The sequence below is a fragment of the Herpailurus yagouaroundi genome, unplaced genomic scaffold (genome assembly GCF_014898765.1).
Source record: "Herpailurus yagouaroundi ecotype Mexico unplaced genomic scaffold, PumYag 182, whole genome shotgun sequence".
NCBI lineage: Eukaryota > Metazoa > Chordata > Mammalia > Carnivora > Felidae > Herpailurus > Herpailurus yagouaroundi.
In genome coordinates this window covers 332,177-351,563 of record NW_024412413.1, presented here as the reverse complement: position 1 = coordinate 351,563, position 19,387 = coordinate 332,177, and the positions used below count along the sequence as shown (strand labels likewise).

The following is a 19,387-nucleotide window of genomic DNA, read 5'->3' as shown; positions in this document are numbered from 1 at the left end:
TCTTACTTAATCTCAGGGTCATGAGTTCAAGCCCTGCTTTGGGCTCCACGCCCAGCATGGAGCCTACTTAAAAAAAAAAAAAAGAAGTGAATTTCTTATAAACAATACATAGTTATGTGTTTTTATCTGTTCTACTGATCTATCTTTAATTGTCATATTTAGGCCATTTACATTTAATGTAATTATCGATATGTCAGGACTGCCATTTTATTGTAGTTTTCTGTTTGTTCTGTTTTTTGTTTCTTTTCCTTGCCCTGGGTGTTAACTTGACCATTAAAAAAAATTAAAATTAAAAAAATTTCATTTAAGTTTAAATTTTAAAAATTTTTAAAAATTCCATTTTTGGGGGGGGTGCCTGGGTGGCTGAGTTGGTTAAGTGTCCAACTTCGGCTCAGGTCATAATCTCATGGTTCATGGGTTTGAGCCCCACATTGGGCTCTGCTGACAGCTCAGAGCCTGGAGCCTTCTTCAGATTCTGTGTCTCCCTCTCTTTCTGCCCCTCCCCCGCTCACACTCTGTCTTTCTCTCTAAATAATAAATAAACATTAAAAAAAATTTTTTTTAATACTCCGTTTTGATCTACCTGTAGTGTTTTCTCATGTGTCTCTGTGTAGATTTTTAGTGATTGCTTTAGGTGTTACCACATAACTAGGACATGCATGTGGTTTGAATGGATACAGTGAATGAAAGTGGTTGAGCCAGCAGAGTATACCAGTTCCTTTTGCTTGCTAACCCTGAATGTTATTATTCTTTTTCTTCTAGCTGTTGTGGTGGGTATATGTAATATAGTGTTGTGATCTTAATTTGTGATCTCCCCGGTGACTAATAAGGATATATACCTTTTCATATATTAATTGGCCATTTGGGTACTGTCTTTTGGGAAGTCTCTTGCCCATTTTCTGTTAGGCTGTCTCTTCTTTTTGATTTGCAGGAATGTTCTGTTTTCATGGATATAGTCCTTTGTTGACTTTGTGTTGCAAGCATCTTTTTCACTCTGGCTAGCTGCACCCACACCTCTTAGTATTAGTGGTATTTTAATGAGCAAAGGTTCAGATTTTTATGTTGTTCAGCTTTTTTTTTTTTTTTTTAAATTTATGGTTGGTGGGTTTTTTTGTTGTTAAGAAACCTCTCTACCAGTCACAAAAATCTTCTGTATTTTTTTAGAAGTTTTATTGTTTTACCTTTCACATTTCTATCTATAATTTACTTAACTGATTCTTTTTTTTTTTTTAAGTTTATTTATTTTGAGAAAGAGAGCACAAGATGGGGAGGGGCAAAGATACAGAGAGAGAGAGAGAGAATCCCAAGCAGGCTCCGCACTGAGCCCGACACAGGGCTTGATCTCACAACTGTGAAATCATGACCTGAGCAGAAGTCAAGAGTTGGATGCTTAACTGACTGAGCCACCCAAGCACCCCTGAAATTGATTCTTGTAAATGATATACAGTTTGTTTTTGGTTTTTAAATACGGATGTCCAGTTAGCTCAGCAGCATTTATTGGTAAGGCCCTTCTCTCTCAGTTGCTTTACAATAATGCGCCCCCCCCCCCCCCATCATGTCAGGGGCTCACATATCGTGTGTCTGTTTCTGGACTTTGCTCTGTTGTCCTGTTTGTAATTGCACTGATGCAATACTGTCCTAATTCCCGTAGTTTTATAAGTCTTGGTATTTGATAATTAGTCCTCTCACTTTGTTTTTCTTCAGTATTTCTTTTTACTAATTTTTGCCTTTTGCATTATTTTAGAATGAACAACTTAAAAAAAAAAAGTCTATTTATTTTGAGAGAGCAAGTGTGTGAATGGGAGAGGGGCAGAGAAAGGAGAGAGAGAATCTCAAGCAGGCTACACTGTTGAACTCACAATCTGTGAGATCATGACTTGAGCCAAAATCAAGAGTTAGATGTTTAACCAGCTGAGCCATCCAGGTGCCCCTAGAATGAACAGCTTTTGGACTGAGGGTCAGTTTCCACATTCTCCCCAGCCCTCCTCTCCCAAGAAAACCTACCAAAATTTTTATTAGGCTTACATTGGCTCTAGATTGGGGTTGGCAAATTATGGCCCACAGGCCAAATCCAACCTGCCACTTATTTTTGAAATGAAATTTGACTGCAACACATCCATTCTTACATATTGTCTATGGCTGTTTTCGTGCTACGGTGACAAAACTGAGTAGTTAGGGCTTCTTTGATTTCTCTTGGTAACGTGTTATAATTCTCTGTGTAGTGGTCTTACACATGTTTCATCAGGTTTATTCTTAGGTAGTTGATATTTTCATATTATTCTAAATAATATCTTTTTTATCAAAATGTTTTACTAAGATAATTGCGGATTCACTTGGCAGTTGTATAAGGTAATTTGAAGAGGTGCTTTGTATACTTTGCCCAGTTTTGTCAATGGTGACGTTTTGCAAAACAGTAGTAGAACATTACTGCCAGGATATTGACATTCATACAGTCCATTGATCTTATTCAGATTTGTTCACTTTTGCTTATAGCTGTGTGTGTGTGTGTGTCTGTGTGTATTAAGTTTGGTACTGTTTATCACCTGTATAGGTTTACTTATCCATTATCAAAGTCAGGGTACTGAACACTTTCAAAACCACAAGGATCCTTCGTGTTGCCCTTTTATAGCTACTTCCATCTTCCTTCACCTCTACCCCTTCACCTATCCCTAGCCTCTGGCACTAATCTGTTTCCATTTCTAAAATTGTGTTATTTCAAAATGTTATTTAAATTAAAGCATACAATATGTAGTCTTTGGGGACTAGTTTTTTTCCAGCAGAATTCACTATAGATTCATCCAGGTCGTTGTGTGTTTCCACAGTACATTCCTTGTTACTGCCGAGCAGTGTTCTGTGGGGCAGGTGGACCACGTGTTTCTCCAGTCACATGTTCAAGTACATCGAGGCTGATTCCAGTTTTTGGTGATTATCAGTAAAGCTGCTATTCTAATAACTTATCTGTCATTTTGTTTCATCCATGTACAGGATCATGTCACCTCTGATTGATGACAGTTTTATTTTGTCGTATACAATTCTTATACCTTCTTTCTCTTTTTCTTGCCTTATTGCATTGGCTAGAACCTTTAGTACAGTGTTGAATCAAACTGGTGATAGTGGGTCTCCTTGTTTTATTACGTCAGAAAGGAAGGCTTTCAACATTTCATAGTTAAGTATGAAGTATATTATGAGTTTTTTATAGATTTTTTTGTTTTAATCAGAGTTAAGGGAATTTTCTTTATTCCTAGTCTTTTTGTAACATTAATGGTTGTTGAAACTTATCAGATGTCTTTATTGAGTTGATCATATGATTTTTCTTCTCTATTCTGTTAATTCATAAATCCTGCCCATTGGTTTTCTAATGTTAAGCTAGCATTGGTTTCATGGTATTAACCTCACCCATTTGGTTGTGGTACATTATGCTTTCTTTCATGTGTTGAAGTTTTGCATCTGTGATCATCAGTGAGATTGGCTTATAATTTGCCTATCTTACAATGTCCTTTTCAGGTGTTTAGATTTTTTTTTAACATTTATTTTTGAGAGACTGAGAGAGACAGAGCATGAACCGGGAGGGGCAGAGAGAGAGGGAGACACAGAATCTGAAGCAGGCTCCAGGCTCTGAGCTGTCAGCACAGAGCCCAACACAGGGCTTAAACCCATGAACCATGAGATCATGACCTGAGCCAAAGTCAGACGCTTAACCAAGTGAGCCGTCCAGGTGCTCCCTATATCAGGTGTTTAGAATCAAAGTTTTATGTTCTTATATAATGATATGGGGCATATTCTCTCATTTTATGTTTCCTGGAAGAGTGTATGTAAGATTAAGAATTATTTTTCTTTAAATACTGGGTAGAATTTACTAGAAAGTCATTAGAGCTTGGAGTTTTCTATATAAGGAGGCTTTTAATTATAGATTTTGTTTCTTTTGATGCTCCTAGAACTATTCAGATTTTTTATTCCTTTTTGTCAGTTTGAGATGAGTGTGTTTTTTAAGGAAATTTTTCATTTTTTTCTAAATTTACATAAATTGTCATGAAATCGTTTCTACTAACCCTATCCTGGTGATAACCCATGGGCTCTGTCCTGATGCACCTTGTTTCATTCCTGATGTTGTTCTTGGCGCCTTCTCTAGGGGTCTGTACTCATTCTCCTTACAGAGCCTCCTTGCCTTCACCTGTTTTCCTTCTTCCCCCTCCTCTTCTTCGCATCCCAGCATGAGTATGGCTGGGGTCCCTCAGCGAGGTGGGCCTTCTCTGTGCCCCCCCCATCTCCATTAGAAGCCTGGGTCTACCTCGGTGACCTGCATGTTGTAGGCACTTAATCTCTGGCTGAGCTGAGCTGAGCTCGTAGACGTGCGATTGAGAAGGACTTGCCCAGGCTTCTCCACCTCCATCTCCACTCTCACCTGCAGCCCACCCCCACGCCTGGCTGTCCACATCCTGGCGGCACTGGTTGCCAGCCGGCCATGTGTCGCCGCCTTTTCCTTTGTAGAACCTTAGTCCTCTTTCCCTCCCTGGCTGCGGCCTGTCAGTGACTGGCTGTCTCGTGTGCTCTGTGCTGTCGGGTCGCATCCCAGGTCTGGGGGTTGCAGCGACGACGTTACTCTGCTCCGGTCTGTTCACACTGGTTATTCCTGTTGGGAGAACTTGAGGCAGTACTGAACGAGCAATACTGAATGGCTGCTGTGCTATCTGAGGATATTTGTGTCATCAGAGCATAAAGCCTCAAACCGTGCAGCTCTCCATCAGCCAGGGATCTTCATGGGCCCCCACCACTGCCACAGACTTCCCTGTGTTCAGGTCTCTGCCTGTCCTTGGAAAGGTCTGTCTTACAACTTTTTCTAGGTCTCCATAATTTCTGCTCAGTGTAATTGAAAATTAATCTTTCTCATGAGAGTTCTTGGGGGAAGCATTTCATGGTTGTCAGGCTTATCACGCACGGTGTGTTTGATTTCAGGTGATTCTGTTCTTGAAGAAGAAGGACAGGTTCGTCAGTCTGGTGTTGCAGCACATCGGCACCTCGGCCCTCATGGACCTGCTGCTGCGCCTTGTCAGCTGCGTGGAGCCTGCTGGGCTCCGGCAGGAAGTCCTGCATGTGAGTGTGTGGGCCCCTCCTCTCTGGAGCCCTCTCCCGGTCGGCTGAGTGCAGGCCGAGTGCATGGTGAGGGCCTGCCTCAGGGAGGCCAGAGTTGGGTGAAGGCACTCAGAGAGCACTGGAGGGCCCGTACCTCCGGCCTTCCACCCGCCATGATTTTCTCCCTGTGGGGTCATCATGGGTTCTTGTCAGGGCTTGTATTTTGAGGCTGGGTCTGCAGTCTGTACCTTTTCTGCTGTACTGCCTCAGTCTGTTGAGAAACAAAGAGCAGAGTGTTCCTTTTCCTCCTGACACTCTCTGGGCTCCTTCTCTGTGAAGAGGAAGAAAAGGACTTTCCTCACCACCCCCCAGACCCTAGTGTCCCCATGGCCTCAGAGCAGGGGCTCTGTCAGGTCCTGGCTCTATTATCTGGCACCTACCTATGAAGAAGGCAACAGCTGACAAGGATTCTTTGCAGAGAAATCACAGAGACCTGAGCAGGTCTGTGTTTTGACCTGGAGTCTGTGCACGTGTCTGTCCTGACAGGCTCGCAGCCTGACGAGCTGCTCATAACTCCCTGAGGGCTTTCCCAGAAAAGAGGAGGAGTCTCAGAGGAGCCAGGAAATGAGTGCGGGATAAACTGTTCACTGTTGTTTGGCAGGTTTTGTCTGTGATGGAATTTAAAGTAAAGGCCTGGGCCTTCTTGCCCATTTTCCAGCTCCTGGGACCCAGTAACAGTTGTCATCAGGGTAGCCGTTCTCATGTTTAGGTTCGTTATGGAGCAGCCTCCCACGAAGAGTCAGTCATAAATAGCTAACGTTAGGCAGTGAGACACAGCATGAATGTCAGCTGTTGTTAATGGCGGAAAGCCCACATTAACTTCATGTTAGCAACCGCGGGGGCAGATCTCCCAGTTTTGGATAAGGAAACTCACTGGTCTTCCCTGGGTCCCCACCACCTTTGGGCCTCAAATAGTGTCGGGCATTGTAGTCCTCACAGCATTCAGGCACCGGCACCAGACCTCTTTGCTTCTCCCGACCTTGGAAAGGCCCTGACATGGCAGAGAGCAGAGCGTCCACGTGCAGCCAGGCTGTGCACCGGGGCAGCCCTGTTGGTGCCTTGGTGGCTCTGGGCTCCAGCTCATTCTGTCTTCCGAGACACCCTGAGGACAGCATGTTTAGGCGTCTGGACCACTGGTCCCTTCTTTGCGGAGTTCAGGTCTCTCCAGAATTTGGTCACTACTTGTTCTTTCTGGGTCTGGGTGGACACATACGTTGGATAGATCTCTATCCCTGGAACCTGGCACTTGGATTTCTTCTGCACGGACGGACTTAGATGTGAACAGCGTCATTAGCAGGCCTCTTTTTCCCTTTCAGTGGCTTAATGAAGAGAAGATCATCCAGAGGCTGGTGGAGCTGATCCACCCAAGTCAGGATGAAGATGTGAGTATGGCTCCCACAGAGCCCACCTTCCGCAGAGCCCCTCACTCGGGGCTGCTAAAGAACGCTCTCTGCTGCTGAGGGCAAGAGTTACATACTTTTCTTCCTTCAATCAAGCACAGACTTCCAGACTATGTCTTTTTACTAAAAAAAGTAATACATACATATTATAATAAACAATTTGACCAGAATTATATTAGTGATCGCATCTCTGGCTGAGTAACAAATTATCCCAAAACTTAGTTGTTTATAAGAACAAGTATTTTTTAAATTTCTCTTTCTATGAGTCAGGGACCTGGACACGGCTTAGTGGGTCCTCTGCCCAGGGTCTCTTACAAGACTGTGGTCATCTCAGGACTCAGCTGGGGGAGGCCCTGCCTCCAGGGTCACCAGTGGCTCAACAGGACTCGTTCCTTGAGGGCCGTGGACCTGTCCACGGGGCAGCTCACAACGTGCTGCTGGCTTCCCTTGGAGTGAGCAAGACAGAAGTTCTTCTTCTGCAGTCTTAGAAGGGACAGTCCGCACTGTGGCTGTACTCTGCTCTCTAGAAGTGAGTGGCTGAGGAGGTGGGGTTTACGAGGGCGTAAAGCCTCTGGGAGGGAGGCCCCCACCGCCGGTGTGGAAGCATGTAGGGTGGCAGTGGGGCTTCCTCTTGGCCCCCTGCCTGCTCCCTGCAGTGATCACGGTTGAAGAACTTGGGGTGTATTTTTTCTGTGCATGACAAAAGTAAACAGACACGCTGCCGTCAGCAATTTGAGAACAGTGGTGCCGACCTGTGTCTGAGCCTGTGCTGTGGCCTGGCCACACTGTTCTCTGTTCCTCTCCGCCCACGGGGCCGTCAGACAGCTGGGTGAGGGTGCCTATGCTCCATACTGAGGAGGGCGGGTGCCCCTCCACCAGTGTGAGCACCACAGGGCGCCGACTGGTCTGTTCCTGGCCCAGACGCAGGGGTGAGGCCACAGGGACCACCTGACTGCTTTCATTTCTCCCTAAAGTAGTCATGCAAACACTTTCTGTAGCCCAGAGTTCCCACAGTGTGCAGGTCACGGCTGCATGTTCTGACACTCCCGGCATGGAGCCAGGGGGCTGAGTTTCTGTCTAGTTAGTTTAGCTGCACCACTAAACACCCCATGTTGTTGCGAGTGCACTGATTCCAGATTTTCACTAGTTAAGGATTAATGTTTTCCTAGAAGAGTTGAGGCCTCTGTTTTCTGTAGCACCTTGTCTGTTTCCATTAGCTCATAGGACTCATTCTGAGTGTTACCAGCTACAGTTTAATACTTAATATTTTAAATATTAATTTAAAATACAGTGGCAGTAACGTGGTCACATATGCAGCACATCTCAAAATGGTTCCAGGGATAGAGCAATGTCTCTGTGGTGTATCTGACCCTCGAGAGCCCTATCTGGAGTCTGGGTTAGTTCAGTACAGCTGAAAGGTCTGACCGGATTGCATCCTGACATTCAGAAAGGCCTACCAGTTTTCTCTGAAATGGACTTGTTTAGAGAGTCCAGTGTGTTCTTCCGAGAACTGAGCAGTGGGACGGCTCTACTGGCCTCTCTCCCCAGCCCTGAGGGAAGTGCTGTGTCTCCTTTTCCTTCCAGAGACAGTCCAACGCCTCTCAGACTCTCTGTGACATCGTCAGGCTGGGCAGAGAGCAGGCCAGTCAGCTGCAGGAGGCCCCGGAGCCAGACCCCCTCCTCACAGTGTTGGAGTCGTGAGTGCTGGCTGCATTGCGGGTGCCTGGCTGGGTGGGGTGGGGTCTTTCTGAGCATGAGGAGGCCTCCAAGCCCTGCCCTGAGCACAGGCAGATACTGCAGATGCCCAGATTCTGATGAGCTGTGAAATACTCCCATCTAGTTAACTTGATGAGCCTGTTTCTCATGGGAGGAGGGGTCTCCAGGGGACCCCTGGCATGTGTAGTGACTCTAGGCCAGCAGGGGCAGGAGTGTCGTGAGAACCCTGGGTGCCCAGCCTGAAGCCCAAGCGAAGCCGCTTGAGTTTTAGGGTGTTGCTCCTTTATAGAGAGGAGAGGCGGTCCTTTGGACGTTGGCCTGTGTGTCTGCTCCAGCAGCAGTGACCTCTGTGTGTGTCTGACAGGCAGGACTGTGTGGAGCAGCTTCTGAAGAACATGTTTGATGGAGACCAGACTGAGAGCTGCCTCGTTAGTGGGACTCAGGTGTTACTTACCTTGTTGGAAACAAGGCGGGCTGGGTGAGTGTCTCGCATGAGAGCTTGAATATGATGAGTGGTCTGGGTGTGTGGGGTTTTTAACTAATTGTTAATGATGGGTAGACTCTCTTTGTTGAAAAGATAAACTTACAGCTCCTTGACCTTTGGCGTCAGTCATGTTCCTGCCTCAGGCCGAAGGTACCCAATGTCACCAGCTTACAAGGTGTTTATAGATGTATCTGTGGATTAGGTACGAACAGTGGGTTTCTCCATAGACTGTCCCAGTGTGTGATGTGTGTAAGTGTGGTGTGGGGTGTGTGTGTGTGTGTGTGTTTGTGTGAGTGGTTTTTGTATGTACACGCCAATGTGTGGGGGTGTGGGCTGTGAGGTGTGTGTGTGTGTGTGTATGTCTGATCTGTTCTGTCCCGTCATGTGCTGTGGTAGTGGCCTATCTCCCAGGGTGACTAGTTCTCTTATTTCTCCTGGAGGGGACTTCATTGAAGCTCCCAGCACTGATAAACTGCACTTTAAAAATTAAAAAAAAAAAAAAAAAAGCAATAGGGACACCTGGGTGGCTCAGTCAGTTAAGTATCCAACTCTTGATCTCAGCTCAGGGTCTTGATCTCGGGGTCTTGATCTCAGGGTCATGAGATCAAGCCCCGCATTGGGTTCCATTCTAGGCATGAAGCCTATTTAAAAAATAATAACAATAAAAAAGGGCACCTGGGTGGCTCAGTTGGTTAAGCGTCTGACTTTGGCTCAGGTCATGATCTCGTGGTCTGTCATGATCTCGTGGTCTGTGAGTTCAAGCCCTGCATTGGGCTCCGTGCTGACGTTGGGCTCTGTGCTGACGGCTCAGAGCCTGGATCCTGCTTGAGATTCTGTCTCCCTCTCTCTCTCAGCCCCTCCCCTGCTCTCTCTCAAAAATAAACATTTTAAAAAATTTAAAACAACAACAACCAAAGAATAAGAAATGACAAGAAATTGAGTTAATCTTGGTATGGGATTAGTAGCAGTTTTTGTCTCTCTTTCTCTGGGATCCAATACAGATCTATTAGTTTATTACCTAAAAATAGAATTATAACATTATCATTGTTTTCTCTAGTTAGACAATCAGGATATTGATTTTCTTAATGTTTATTTTGAGAGAGAGAGCGAGAAAGCACATACATGCTCAGGGAGGAGCAGAGAGAGAGAGAGGGAGAGAGAGAATCTCAAGCAGGCCCTGCAGTGTCAGTGCAGAGCGTGATCTGGGGCTCGATGCCACCAATCATGAGATTGTGACCTGAGCCCAAGTTGGACGCTTAACTGAGCCACCCCGGTACCCCAAGAATGCTGGTTTTTTTTTTTCTTTCAATCTTTGTGAATCCTGGAAGCCTGGGTCTTTTCTGTAGGATGTGGGGGTTCTTCTCAAGGCCTCTCCCAACCTTGCCTGCAGCAAAGGGACAGCATGGAAATGAGACATAAAAACAGAGATGAGCCAGCTGATTCTTTTTTTTAATTCTTTTTTTGTATTTAAAATGTTTTTCTATAATGGTCACGTATTACTTTTATAACTGGAAAAAGCATTTAAATAAAGATCTCAGAGAAATTAGTTCGAAAAAGCTGGAGGGACGATGTGGAGTCCTGTCTCCTGGCTTTCCAAAACCAGAGGTAGTCCGGTGCGTGTGAGATGCCACCAGCCCCGTGGGGGTGAGGAGGCTGTCCTTGGCCATCACCTGGGAGTGTTTTCTAAAGGCCACTGTTGCTTTTCTCTTCTCTCTGTACCAGCCACCAAACCACTCTTGAGCCAATAGGTGGAAAAGTTGGGGGGCGAGGTGTGACAGAGGATGGGGGTGTATGCCCTGTGTCTCCATCTGCTGTCCTCATCCACAGGACAGAGGGCTTGGTGGACTCCTTTTCTCAGGGACTGGAAGGGCTGTGTACCGTCAGCAGCAGCATACTGCACGGCATTGAGCCACGACTGAAGGACTTCCACCAGCTTCTACTCAGCCCGCCAAAGGTGGGTGACCCTGAACAGCTGTTAGGTCCCTATGCAGGCATTATAGGCAGGATGATTTGCAAGTAGACCACCAGACATCCCAACTTGAGAGCCACCAGACAGATCCCAGAGGCATGTTTCCATACCCTCATCTGCTGAATGTCCGTCTCTTCTCTGAGGTAAGGCTGGATGGGGAGGACATTTTGCAGCCCCCCAGATGACTCTTGCAGTCTGAAATAGGGGCCGTCTGAGAGCCCCAGTTTACTGTAGGTCTGGCCTCCAAGTCAGGGGTACCTGGCCAATGGTCAGGGAAAATCCCAGGGGAGGCCTTTGCTCAGCTCAATAGCTCCAGGCAGCACTTGGGTCACACGGAGAAGGGCTCAGTCGCTTAGCCACCATGGAGCTCACTGTGGAGCCCCTCTCCTCTGTCAGGGCCCCTTTCCCTTTCCTTGGTGCTTCGTAGCACCTACTATGATCTGTTGCACTATGAAGGTAGGGATTCTGGAACATTTCATTAATGAAACATTGTGCTGCATGTGTGTGGGGTCAGAAAACCCTGGCATCCAATCTGATGAGGTCAGCTGTTACTTGTCTCCTTCAAGTATGTTCATGGGGTGTCTGTTAGCTCAGTGTCCTGACACTGTGTCCCCCAGAGAGCTGGCCCCATGTTGGACATGTCTCATAACCTGACATGCACATGTCTTTGCTTGGTTTGCTGGGACCAGAGATTCCTGGGCTTCTGGGGACAGTAGACCACCATCGCTTACTATTTTGTGAGGCCCTGAAGGGAGTGGTGGGGTCCCTAACCCTGCTGACCCCTTATTTCCTCTCATAGGCAACACTGGCTTGAGGAACCTCCACACACACATCGCATGCCTCCCCAGGCTGAGCCGCTTCATGGAGTAGTGGCCTGGCCCTTTGAGCAGTTAGCACCAGAGCTAAGAGAAGCCAGTAGCGGCCATCCATGCTGGTTGCAAGTCTCTAACTGGGTGGTGCTCTTGTGTTTGTAGAAAAAAGCGATCCTGACCACCATTGGCGTGCTGGAGGAGCCTTTGGGGAATGCCCGTCTGCACGGGGCCCGCCTCATGGCTGCACTGCTGCACACGAACACGCCCAGCATCAACCAGGAACTCTGCCGGCTCAACACCATGGGCTTACTGCTGGTAAGTGGGCTCTCCTGCCAGCCCTGGGTGGCTCTCTGCGTGTCTTGCACTGTCAGCAGGGGGGTGGGCAGACAGGGCAGGTGCACTGGGCGGGGGTCTGTCAGGGGCAGGCATTTGGACCTCAGTATCCAGACAAGGTTCTGCCCAGAACAAGCATAGTCTGTACAGAGAAACCATTTCCCAGACCTGTCACAGGGTTGACCGGACAGGTCGCTGGTGAAGCACACCGAGTGACCGTGGGATAGGCCTTGGTGTAGGCTTACAGAGAATTGCCCCGAAAACAGAGGGCAGATTTCTGATCCACTGTGAGGGACTGGGGTAATACAGTCCATCTCCTTCCTGTTTTCTCCCCAAGATAGAACTTTTATTATAGCTCTCCAACATAAAATGTCCTGAAAGAGCAAATCCTGGTCACTTACAGTAGAAGGCCACCCTAGCAGCTCTTGCCCAGGCCAGTGGGAAGTGGTCCTCTCTTCAGCAGATACCTCTCTGGTGCCTGCGGGAGACGGTCAGGCAGGCAGGGAAAGCAGAGCAGCACTGGCTGTGGGCAGCAGGCTCCGCCACGGAAGGTGGGTGCTGATGGGGAGGGCGTCCCCCTGGGTGTGCACCGTGAGCACATGGGGTCTCGGTCTCCCTCTTCCCTTCTGCCTTGCCTTAGGGCCTCTACTCCCAGAGAACTGAAATCTTTTCTAATTTAAATTCTTACCCCAGGGGTGCGTGGGAGGCTCAGTCAGTTAAGCATCAGACTTTGGCTCAGGTCATGATCCCGCGGTCCGGAGTTCAAGCCCCGTGTTGAGCTCTGTGCTGACAGCTCAGAGCCTGGATCCTTCCTGCTTTGGATTCTGTGTCTCCCTCTCTCTCTGTCCCTCCCCTGCTCCTGCTCTGTCTCTGTCTCTCTCTCAAAAATAACATTTAAAAAATTTCTCATCCCTTGGGGCGCCTGGGTGGCACAGTCGGTTGAGCGTCCGACTTCAGCCAGGTCACGATCTCGCGGTCCGGGAGTTCGAGCCCCGCGTCGGGCTCTGGGCTGATGGCTCAGAGCCTGGAGCCTGTTTCCGATTCTGTGTCTCCCTCTCTCTCTGCCCCTCCCCCGTTCATGCTCTGTCTCTCTCTGTCCCAAAAATAAAATAAATAAACGTTGAAAAAAAAAAATTTAAAAAAAAAAAAAAATTTCTCATCCCAGAAGGGGGCAGCCTTGGAACTAGGCCTGAAGTACTGACTATATCTCAGTTTCTTACAGGGTTTGGGAGTCAGCTGGGCATTGCTGTGCTGAAATCCCAGATATGGATCAGGGCTTCGTTTTTGAAAGACCTCCTTTCCTTTTCCTCTCTTCAAAAAAAGTGTCTCCCACCCCCCTTTTTTGCTTTTATTTTATTGTGGTAAAATATATATAACATAAAATTTATCATTTTTATAATTTGTAAGTGTATAATTCAGTAGATTTAAGTACATTCCCAATGTTATATAACCATTACCACTCTCTGTTTCTGGAACTTTCTCATCTTCTGAAACAAACTTTCAGACCAGTAAGCAGTCTATCCCCTGCCCCTCCCCCTCCCCCAGCCCCAGCCACCACCATCTACCTTCTCTTTTTTTTTTTTTTTTTAATATTTCTTACATTTATTTATTTTTGAGAGACACAGAGAGAGACACAGAGCACAAGTGGGGGAGGGGCAGAGAGAGAAGGAGACACAGAATCCGAAGCAGGTTCCAGGTTTTGAGCTGTCAGGACAGAGCCCGACACGGGGCTCGAACTCACAAACCGTGAGATCATGACCTGAGCTGAAGTCGGACACAACCAACCGAGCCACCCAACCACCCTATACCTTCTGTCTCTTTGAGTCTGACTCTTGTAGGGACCTTACAGAAGTGGAACCACGCAGGATTTAGCCTTTTGTGTCTGGCTTATTTCACTCAGCAATGCGTCCTCAAGGTTCATCCATGTGGTGGCACGTGGCAGGATTTCCGTCCTTTTTAAAGCTGACTAATATTCCATTATGTGAAGTGACCACATTGTGTTTGTCCAGAGCCATTAGTTGATAGACACTTGGGTTACTTCCAGTTTTGGGCTGTTTTGAATACGCTGCTGTGAACATGGGTGTGCCCGTATCTCTTCTGAGTGTGTACCAAGAAGTGGGATTGGCGGGTCATACAGTAATTCTACGCGTCTGTTTGAGGAGGCAGCAGGTCACCGTAGTAGCTGCCCCATTTTACCGGCAACGTCCTCACCGATGTGGCAGGCACATTGTCACTCTCCTTGCCAGTGCCTCCTCCCTGGCCTACGGGACCAGAGAGTCACAGGCAGACTGCTGTCCCCACCCTGGTCCAGGGGAAGGACACAGCCATCCTCTAGGCTTGGCTGGGGTTTGGGCCTCACTGGGTTCCCTCGGGGAGTGTCCACCTCTCGATTTCTCATCCCTTCCTGAACAGAGTCCCTGGGTGTTTGAGAATTTGATGTACTTCCAGTAACTCATGGGTCAAGACAAAATCGTAAAGGCAGAATAATAAACATTTACATAGCAAAATGTGTATCATGTACTTAAAGTGAATACCACAAGAGAAGTACACTTGGGAAAGAAAAAAGGCTAAAAATTAATGAATTAAACTTCTAAGTTAAGGACAAAAAGATAAGCCCAGCACAGGGTGTGTTCAGATGAGAGCAGAGATTGATGAGACAGAAGGGCGGTGGCCCTTTGTCAAGGTTCCAAACAGAGAGACCATCTCAAGGAGGTACCGTCAGCACCCGCCTGGCCACCCACATGGTCAGGGGACAGCGTGTGGGAATGGTGCACTACCACGACAGCGATCCCCTCGCCTTTGTGGTCCTGCTGCCGGGAGAAAACCCGTCCAAGGACTTTCCTCTGTCCTCTGTTTACTCAGGACCTGTTTTTTAAGTACACCTGGAATAACTTCCTGCACTTCCAAGTGGAACTATGCATAGCCGCTATTCTCTCCCATGCTGCCCGCGAGGACAGGGCAGAAGCCAGTGGACTGGAGGGCAGGGTGGAGCTTCTGCCCGGAAGCGGGGACCCAGAGGCCCCCCAGCCTGCTGCCAGCCGCCCTGAGAACACAATGGTGACCCATGTAAGTCCAGCCAGCGTCCTGTGTGTTGCTGTGCGCCCTTCCTGTCACTGCGAGCTGAGCCCCACCCTGTGTGGATATCTGCACTGTGGCTGCCCCCTAAGCCTCCCATGACGTGGGTGCGCTGCCCTCCCTCCACTGTGAGACAAAGAGTCACGGAGAAAGTGTCCCTGCTTGCCAGGGAGCCGAGGGCCGGGCCCTGCGGTGGGCCACGCTCACCAGAGGGGGCCAGAGCATCTGGATGCAGCCCCAGGGTCTGCTGCCGTCATGACAAGGCCATGAAGGAAAGTGTGCGGGAAAGAGAATGCGTCGAAGTCTCAGGGGAAAACATTCTGGGGTTGTGGACCCTGTGAAAGGAAAGTCTTGCCTTTTTCTGGGCACTTCCATGCTGGCCCATGAGTGTCTCACGGGAGTCTCCCCTCTGGGACTGCCCATAGCTCTTCCCTGGTGTCCGTGTCTGTGTCTCCTCTGCCCTAAACAGCTGACGAGGGCGATGTTAACAAGTGTTTGTTGAGGAGGAGAGGAAACAGGCGTGCGGGTGGGTGGGTGCCATGAGGAGGTGGGCACGGTCACTTCTTCTTGAGTCAGGGAGCCCACTGGTTCGTGCTTCCCTGGGGAGGCTGGGGGCTGTGGGGGTGGGGGTGGGGGACGATTCTGACCCTCAGGCTGGCTGTGAGGCTCAGACAGGAGGGACACAAGTGTCTGACCAGAGAGGCCTGCGTCGTTCAGGCCTGAGCTGGACAGCAGCCCAGGGGGTACACAGCTGGGGGCAGGTGCTTTGACACCAGTGAGTGAGGGACCCTCACCCAGATGAGGAGGCCCTGTATGGAGTGGGGTGTGAGGTGGGTTCGAGAACACATGCAGAGGCACAGGAAATGGCGTCCAGGCCCAGAGGCCAGAGGAGGCACTTGGGCCCGATCCTTGCTTCTGGACAGAGAAGGTGGGAGGCGGCCAAGGGGAAGGAGCGGAGCTGGGTGGCCCTATGGGGCCCGGGCAGCACCTTTGCTCCTGTTTGGACTGTAGGGAGGCATTGGGGACGTTGCGCTGATGTGCCTGCTTGCTGCCAGCCTAACCCACACGGTCCAGGGTCGGGTAGAGGGCAGCGTGCAGCCCTGCAGACCCTGACTGGGGTCACCTGTCCCCTTAGCTGTTCCAGAAGTGCTGCCTGGTCCAGCGGATCCTGGAGGCCTGGGAAGCCAATGATCACGCACAGTAAGGACCCACGGGAGCTGCAAGGGGGTACCCGAGGGCCTGGTGTGCGGCTCCGGTGGGGAAAACCTGGAAGTGCTGGCCAGGGAGGGGCAGGCCTAGGGTGCCCGGGAGAGACAGGCAGAGCCACTCTTCGCCTTGCCCCACCCGGCCTGTCCGTCAGCAGGGACCCCAGCCTTCCACTCACAGTGTGTCCTCAGTCCTCCCGTCTCCCCATCCCCGCCACCAGCTGCTTCTCCTGCTAAGCCCTGAACCCTCAGCAGTGCATCTGGGCTACTTCCTGCTTTCTCTCCTGCCCCACCGGCCTCTCGCACCCTGAGCAGCTGGGATCTTTTTGAAACACACAGATGGTCTTCCCACTGCCTAAGTCTCGACCATCCAGGTCCCTGTGTGGGCTGCCCCTGCCCACAGCCCTGCCCACACCCTGCCGTCGCTCCACCCTGCCCACTGCTGCTTCTGGGGGGCTCTGATCTCACCCACCTCATGGCTCGCATCCTGCTGTTACCCCACCAGGTTGTGTCCTCTGCAGAATACGTGCAACATGTGGGACGGGGTCATCTGTCCTTCCTTGGGTCTGGCCCACGTGATACCACTGAAGCCCCATGGGCAGCTTGCTCTTGTCCCTCTTGTGCACTTGTGCACACGGTGCCTGTCGCGGTGGGTGGCTCACTCCTTTCAGTGAGGGGCCCACGATGCCACAGAGGCTGGGACTCACAGCAGGCTGCACACAGGCCTCCCCGCGGGCCTGTCCCTCCAGGCTCCCTCCTGACCCCTTCCTCTGCCAGGCTGGGCTCACTGACTCAGGAGCCCACCTTTGCTTCCTCTTCTGGGCACCGTCAGGCTTTTAGGACAGAGAACATGGTCGAAAGTGACCTTGTCCCCTCTGAGCATTTAACGCCTTCCTAGCACAAGGGGCTTTAAATATTTGCCCTTGTGTTGGGTCACGCATGTGACGGAGGAGAGGTTGAACGTGAAGCTGTGTGTGCTTGGCAGCGTGGGGTGGGAAGGTGGACGGAAGCCAGGACTCAGGCCTCAGAGTGTGTAGAACTCAGCAAGGGAGGCGGTTTGCAGACCCGGGGAGCCAGGCAGCGACAGGCCAGCTCCCAGCCACTGCCCATGTGGAGCAGCCCCTGCCTGGCTCTGGGTCCCAGTCCCGTGTCCTTTCTTGACTCCCCCTGCCCTCCCCTGCCACCCACCGCTGATCAGCACCCGTGGCAGGAATGCACTGTACTGGGGTCTCTGAACCTCTTCTGCCCCACTGGGTGTTCCATCGGGTCAGCCGGCTCTGGGTGGAGCTGGAAGGGCCTCTGGGAGCCAGGACAGGGCAGAAGTGTCTGCGTGTGGGCTGAGGGGCGCAGCATCGGACCAGCCCTGCAGGGTGGGCAGAGGCCCACCAGGCCCTGCTGGTATGCAGGCCCCATGGCTGCCTCGGTTTCTGGTCTCTACGTTGGGGGTAGGAGCGGTGTCTGCCTCATTAGCACTCCTTGTAGTGAGATTGGAGTGATTGGCTGGCCTGTAGCAGGTGCTCTGGAAAAATAAGTGTCCTGCAGGTGGGATTCGCGGGGTGAGGGGAGCGGGGGGGACAGGGAGGGCTGGGAGCAGGGGCGAGGCCAGGGCCCTGATGGACACAGTGAAGAAAACCTAGTGGTCCCCTGATGCTGCCCTTCACTTTCAGGGCAGCGGGTGGCATGAGGAGAGGCAACATGGGCCACCTTACCCGGATTGCCAATGCGGTGGTACAGAACCTGGAGAGGGGCCCCATGCAGACCCACATCAGCGAAGTCATCCGAGGTGAGCCCGTCCTGCCCTTGTTGCCCTCCTGGCAGCAGGAGCCCCATTCTGGGTCTGCCCCCGGCCCCTTCCCTCAGCCCCCTGCCTCTGCCGCATCTCCTGCCTCTGTCCCCTGCCCCCTTCCACTGCCTCCTGCCCCCTGCTTCTGCTCTCTGTCCCCTGCCTCCTGCCTCTGCCATTTGTCTCCTGCCCTCTGCTCTCCGCCCCCTGCCTCTGCTCTCCGCCTCCTGCCCCCTGCTTTTGCTCTCTGCCCCCTGCTTTTGCTCTCTGCCCCCTGCCTCTGCCTCCTGCCCTCTACTCCCTGCCTCTGCTCTTTGCCCCCTGCCCTCTGCCCCCTGCCTATGCCTTCTGCCTCCTGCACCCTGCCTCCTGCCCTCTGCCCCTTGCCCTCTGCCTCCCCCCTGCCTCTACCCTCTGCCTCCTGCCTCTGTCCCCTACCTCTGCCCCCTCTCTCCTGCCCCCTGCTTCTGCCCCCTTTCCCTGCCCTCTGCCTCCTGCCCCCTGCCTCTGCCCCCTGCCTCTGCCTCCTGCCACCTGCCCCTGCCCTCTGCCTCCTTCCCCCTGCCTCTGCCCTCAGCCCCCTGCCTCTGCCCTCTGCCTCCTGCCACCTGACTCTGCCTCCTGCCACCTGCCCCCTGCCCCCTGCCTCCTACCCCCTGCCTCTGCCCCTTGCCCCCTGCCTCTGCACTCTGCTCCCTGCCTCTTGCCCCCCTGCCTCTGCCTCAGCCCCCTGCCCCCATCTCCTGCTCGTCTCCTGCCCTCTGGCTCCCCTCAGCAGGCGGTAACTGCATTGGTACAGGACAGTCTGCTTGCTTTCCCACATGGGATCTTCTCTCAAGGTGGGCCTGGGTCCCAGGTGTCAGTTCTGTTGAACAGACCTCTGTGGAGGGCATCCTTGTGCCCAGCGGCCCTGTCAGGTGCCTGCACTCAGCAGCTCAGGTGTCAACAAGTTCTCTCCTGTGTCTGCTGCTCAGGGACCACCCGAGTCCCACCCGAACACTGCCCTCCCGAACACTGCCCTCCCACTCCACAGTCCAGCTTGTCTCTGAACTCAGGCAGCTTTGCAGACCTTTCTAGCACAAGTCTGGGGAGCTGGGGAAGGTGGCCTCTCTTCTTGAAGAACAGGTTTTGGGACCTGAGCAGAGGCAGCCCCTCCTCTGGTCAGTCCTCCCCTCTGCCCTCAGCCTGAAGACATCCGCCATCCTGGGCTTCTCCTGCCTCGGACTCCAGGGCCACCCCTGCCCCGACCTGGGGTCCCACCACCCACGCCCTCTCACATCCTGGCCGTGGTCTGCAACTCCTGGCCACCAGGCTTCCTGAGCAGAGCCGGGAGGGCCCAAAGGAGTCTTGCTTCAGACAGGAAGGTGGGCAGGTCGGAAAGGCCCATGTGGCTCCCCTGGGGAGGACGATGCCCAGACCAGCCTGAACAGCGTGCTGAGAGACACTGGGAGGTCAGGGCTGGACAGGTGGATGGAGTGCA

At 51.2% G+C, this 19,387-nt stretch overlaps 1 protein-coding gene across 6 annotated transcripts in view; it reads left to right on the top strand.

Annotated features, from left to right (window-relative positions):
• PPP6R2 (protein phosphatase 6 regulatory subunit 2) overlaps positions 1–19,387 on the top strand; it is a 50,002-nt gene that overhangs the window by 22,988 nt on the left and 7,627 nt on the right. For all 6 annotated transcript variants that reach the window (XM_040490468.1, XM_040490465.1, XM_040490469.1 and 3 more), the window contains 9 exons: positions 4,954–5,091; positions 6,447–6,512; positions 8,115–8,227; positions 8,611–8,724; positions 10,558–10,684; positions 11,674–11,826; positions 14,707–14,910; positions 16,055–16,119; positions 17,792–17,907. In XM_040490468.1, coding sequence (XP_040346402.1) covers positions 4,954–5,091; positions 6,447–6,512; positions 8,115–8,227; positions 8,611–8,724; positions 10,558–10,684; positions 11,674–11,826; positions 14,707–14,910; positions 16,055–16,119; positions 17,792–17,907 — 1,096 coding nt within the window. The remainder of the gene's footprint in view (positions 1–4,953; positions 5,092–6,446; positions 6,513–8,114; positions 8,228–8,610; positions 8,725–10,557; positions 10,685–11,673; positions 11,827–14,706; positions 14,911–16,054; positions 16,120–17,791; positions 17,908–19,387) is intronic.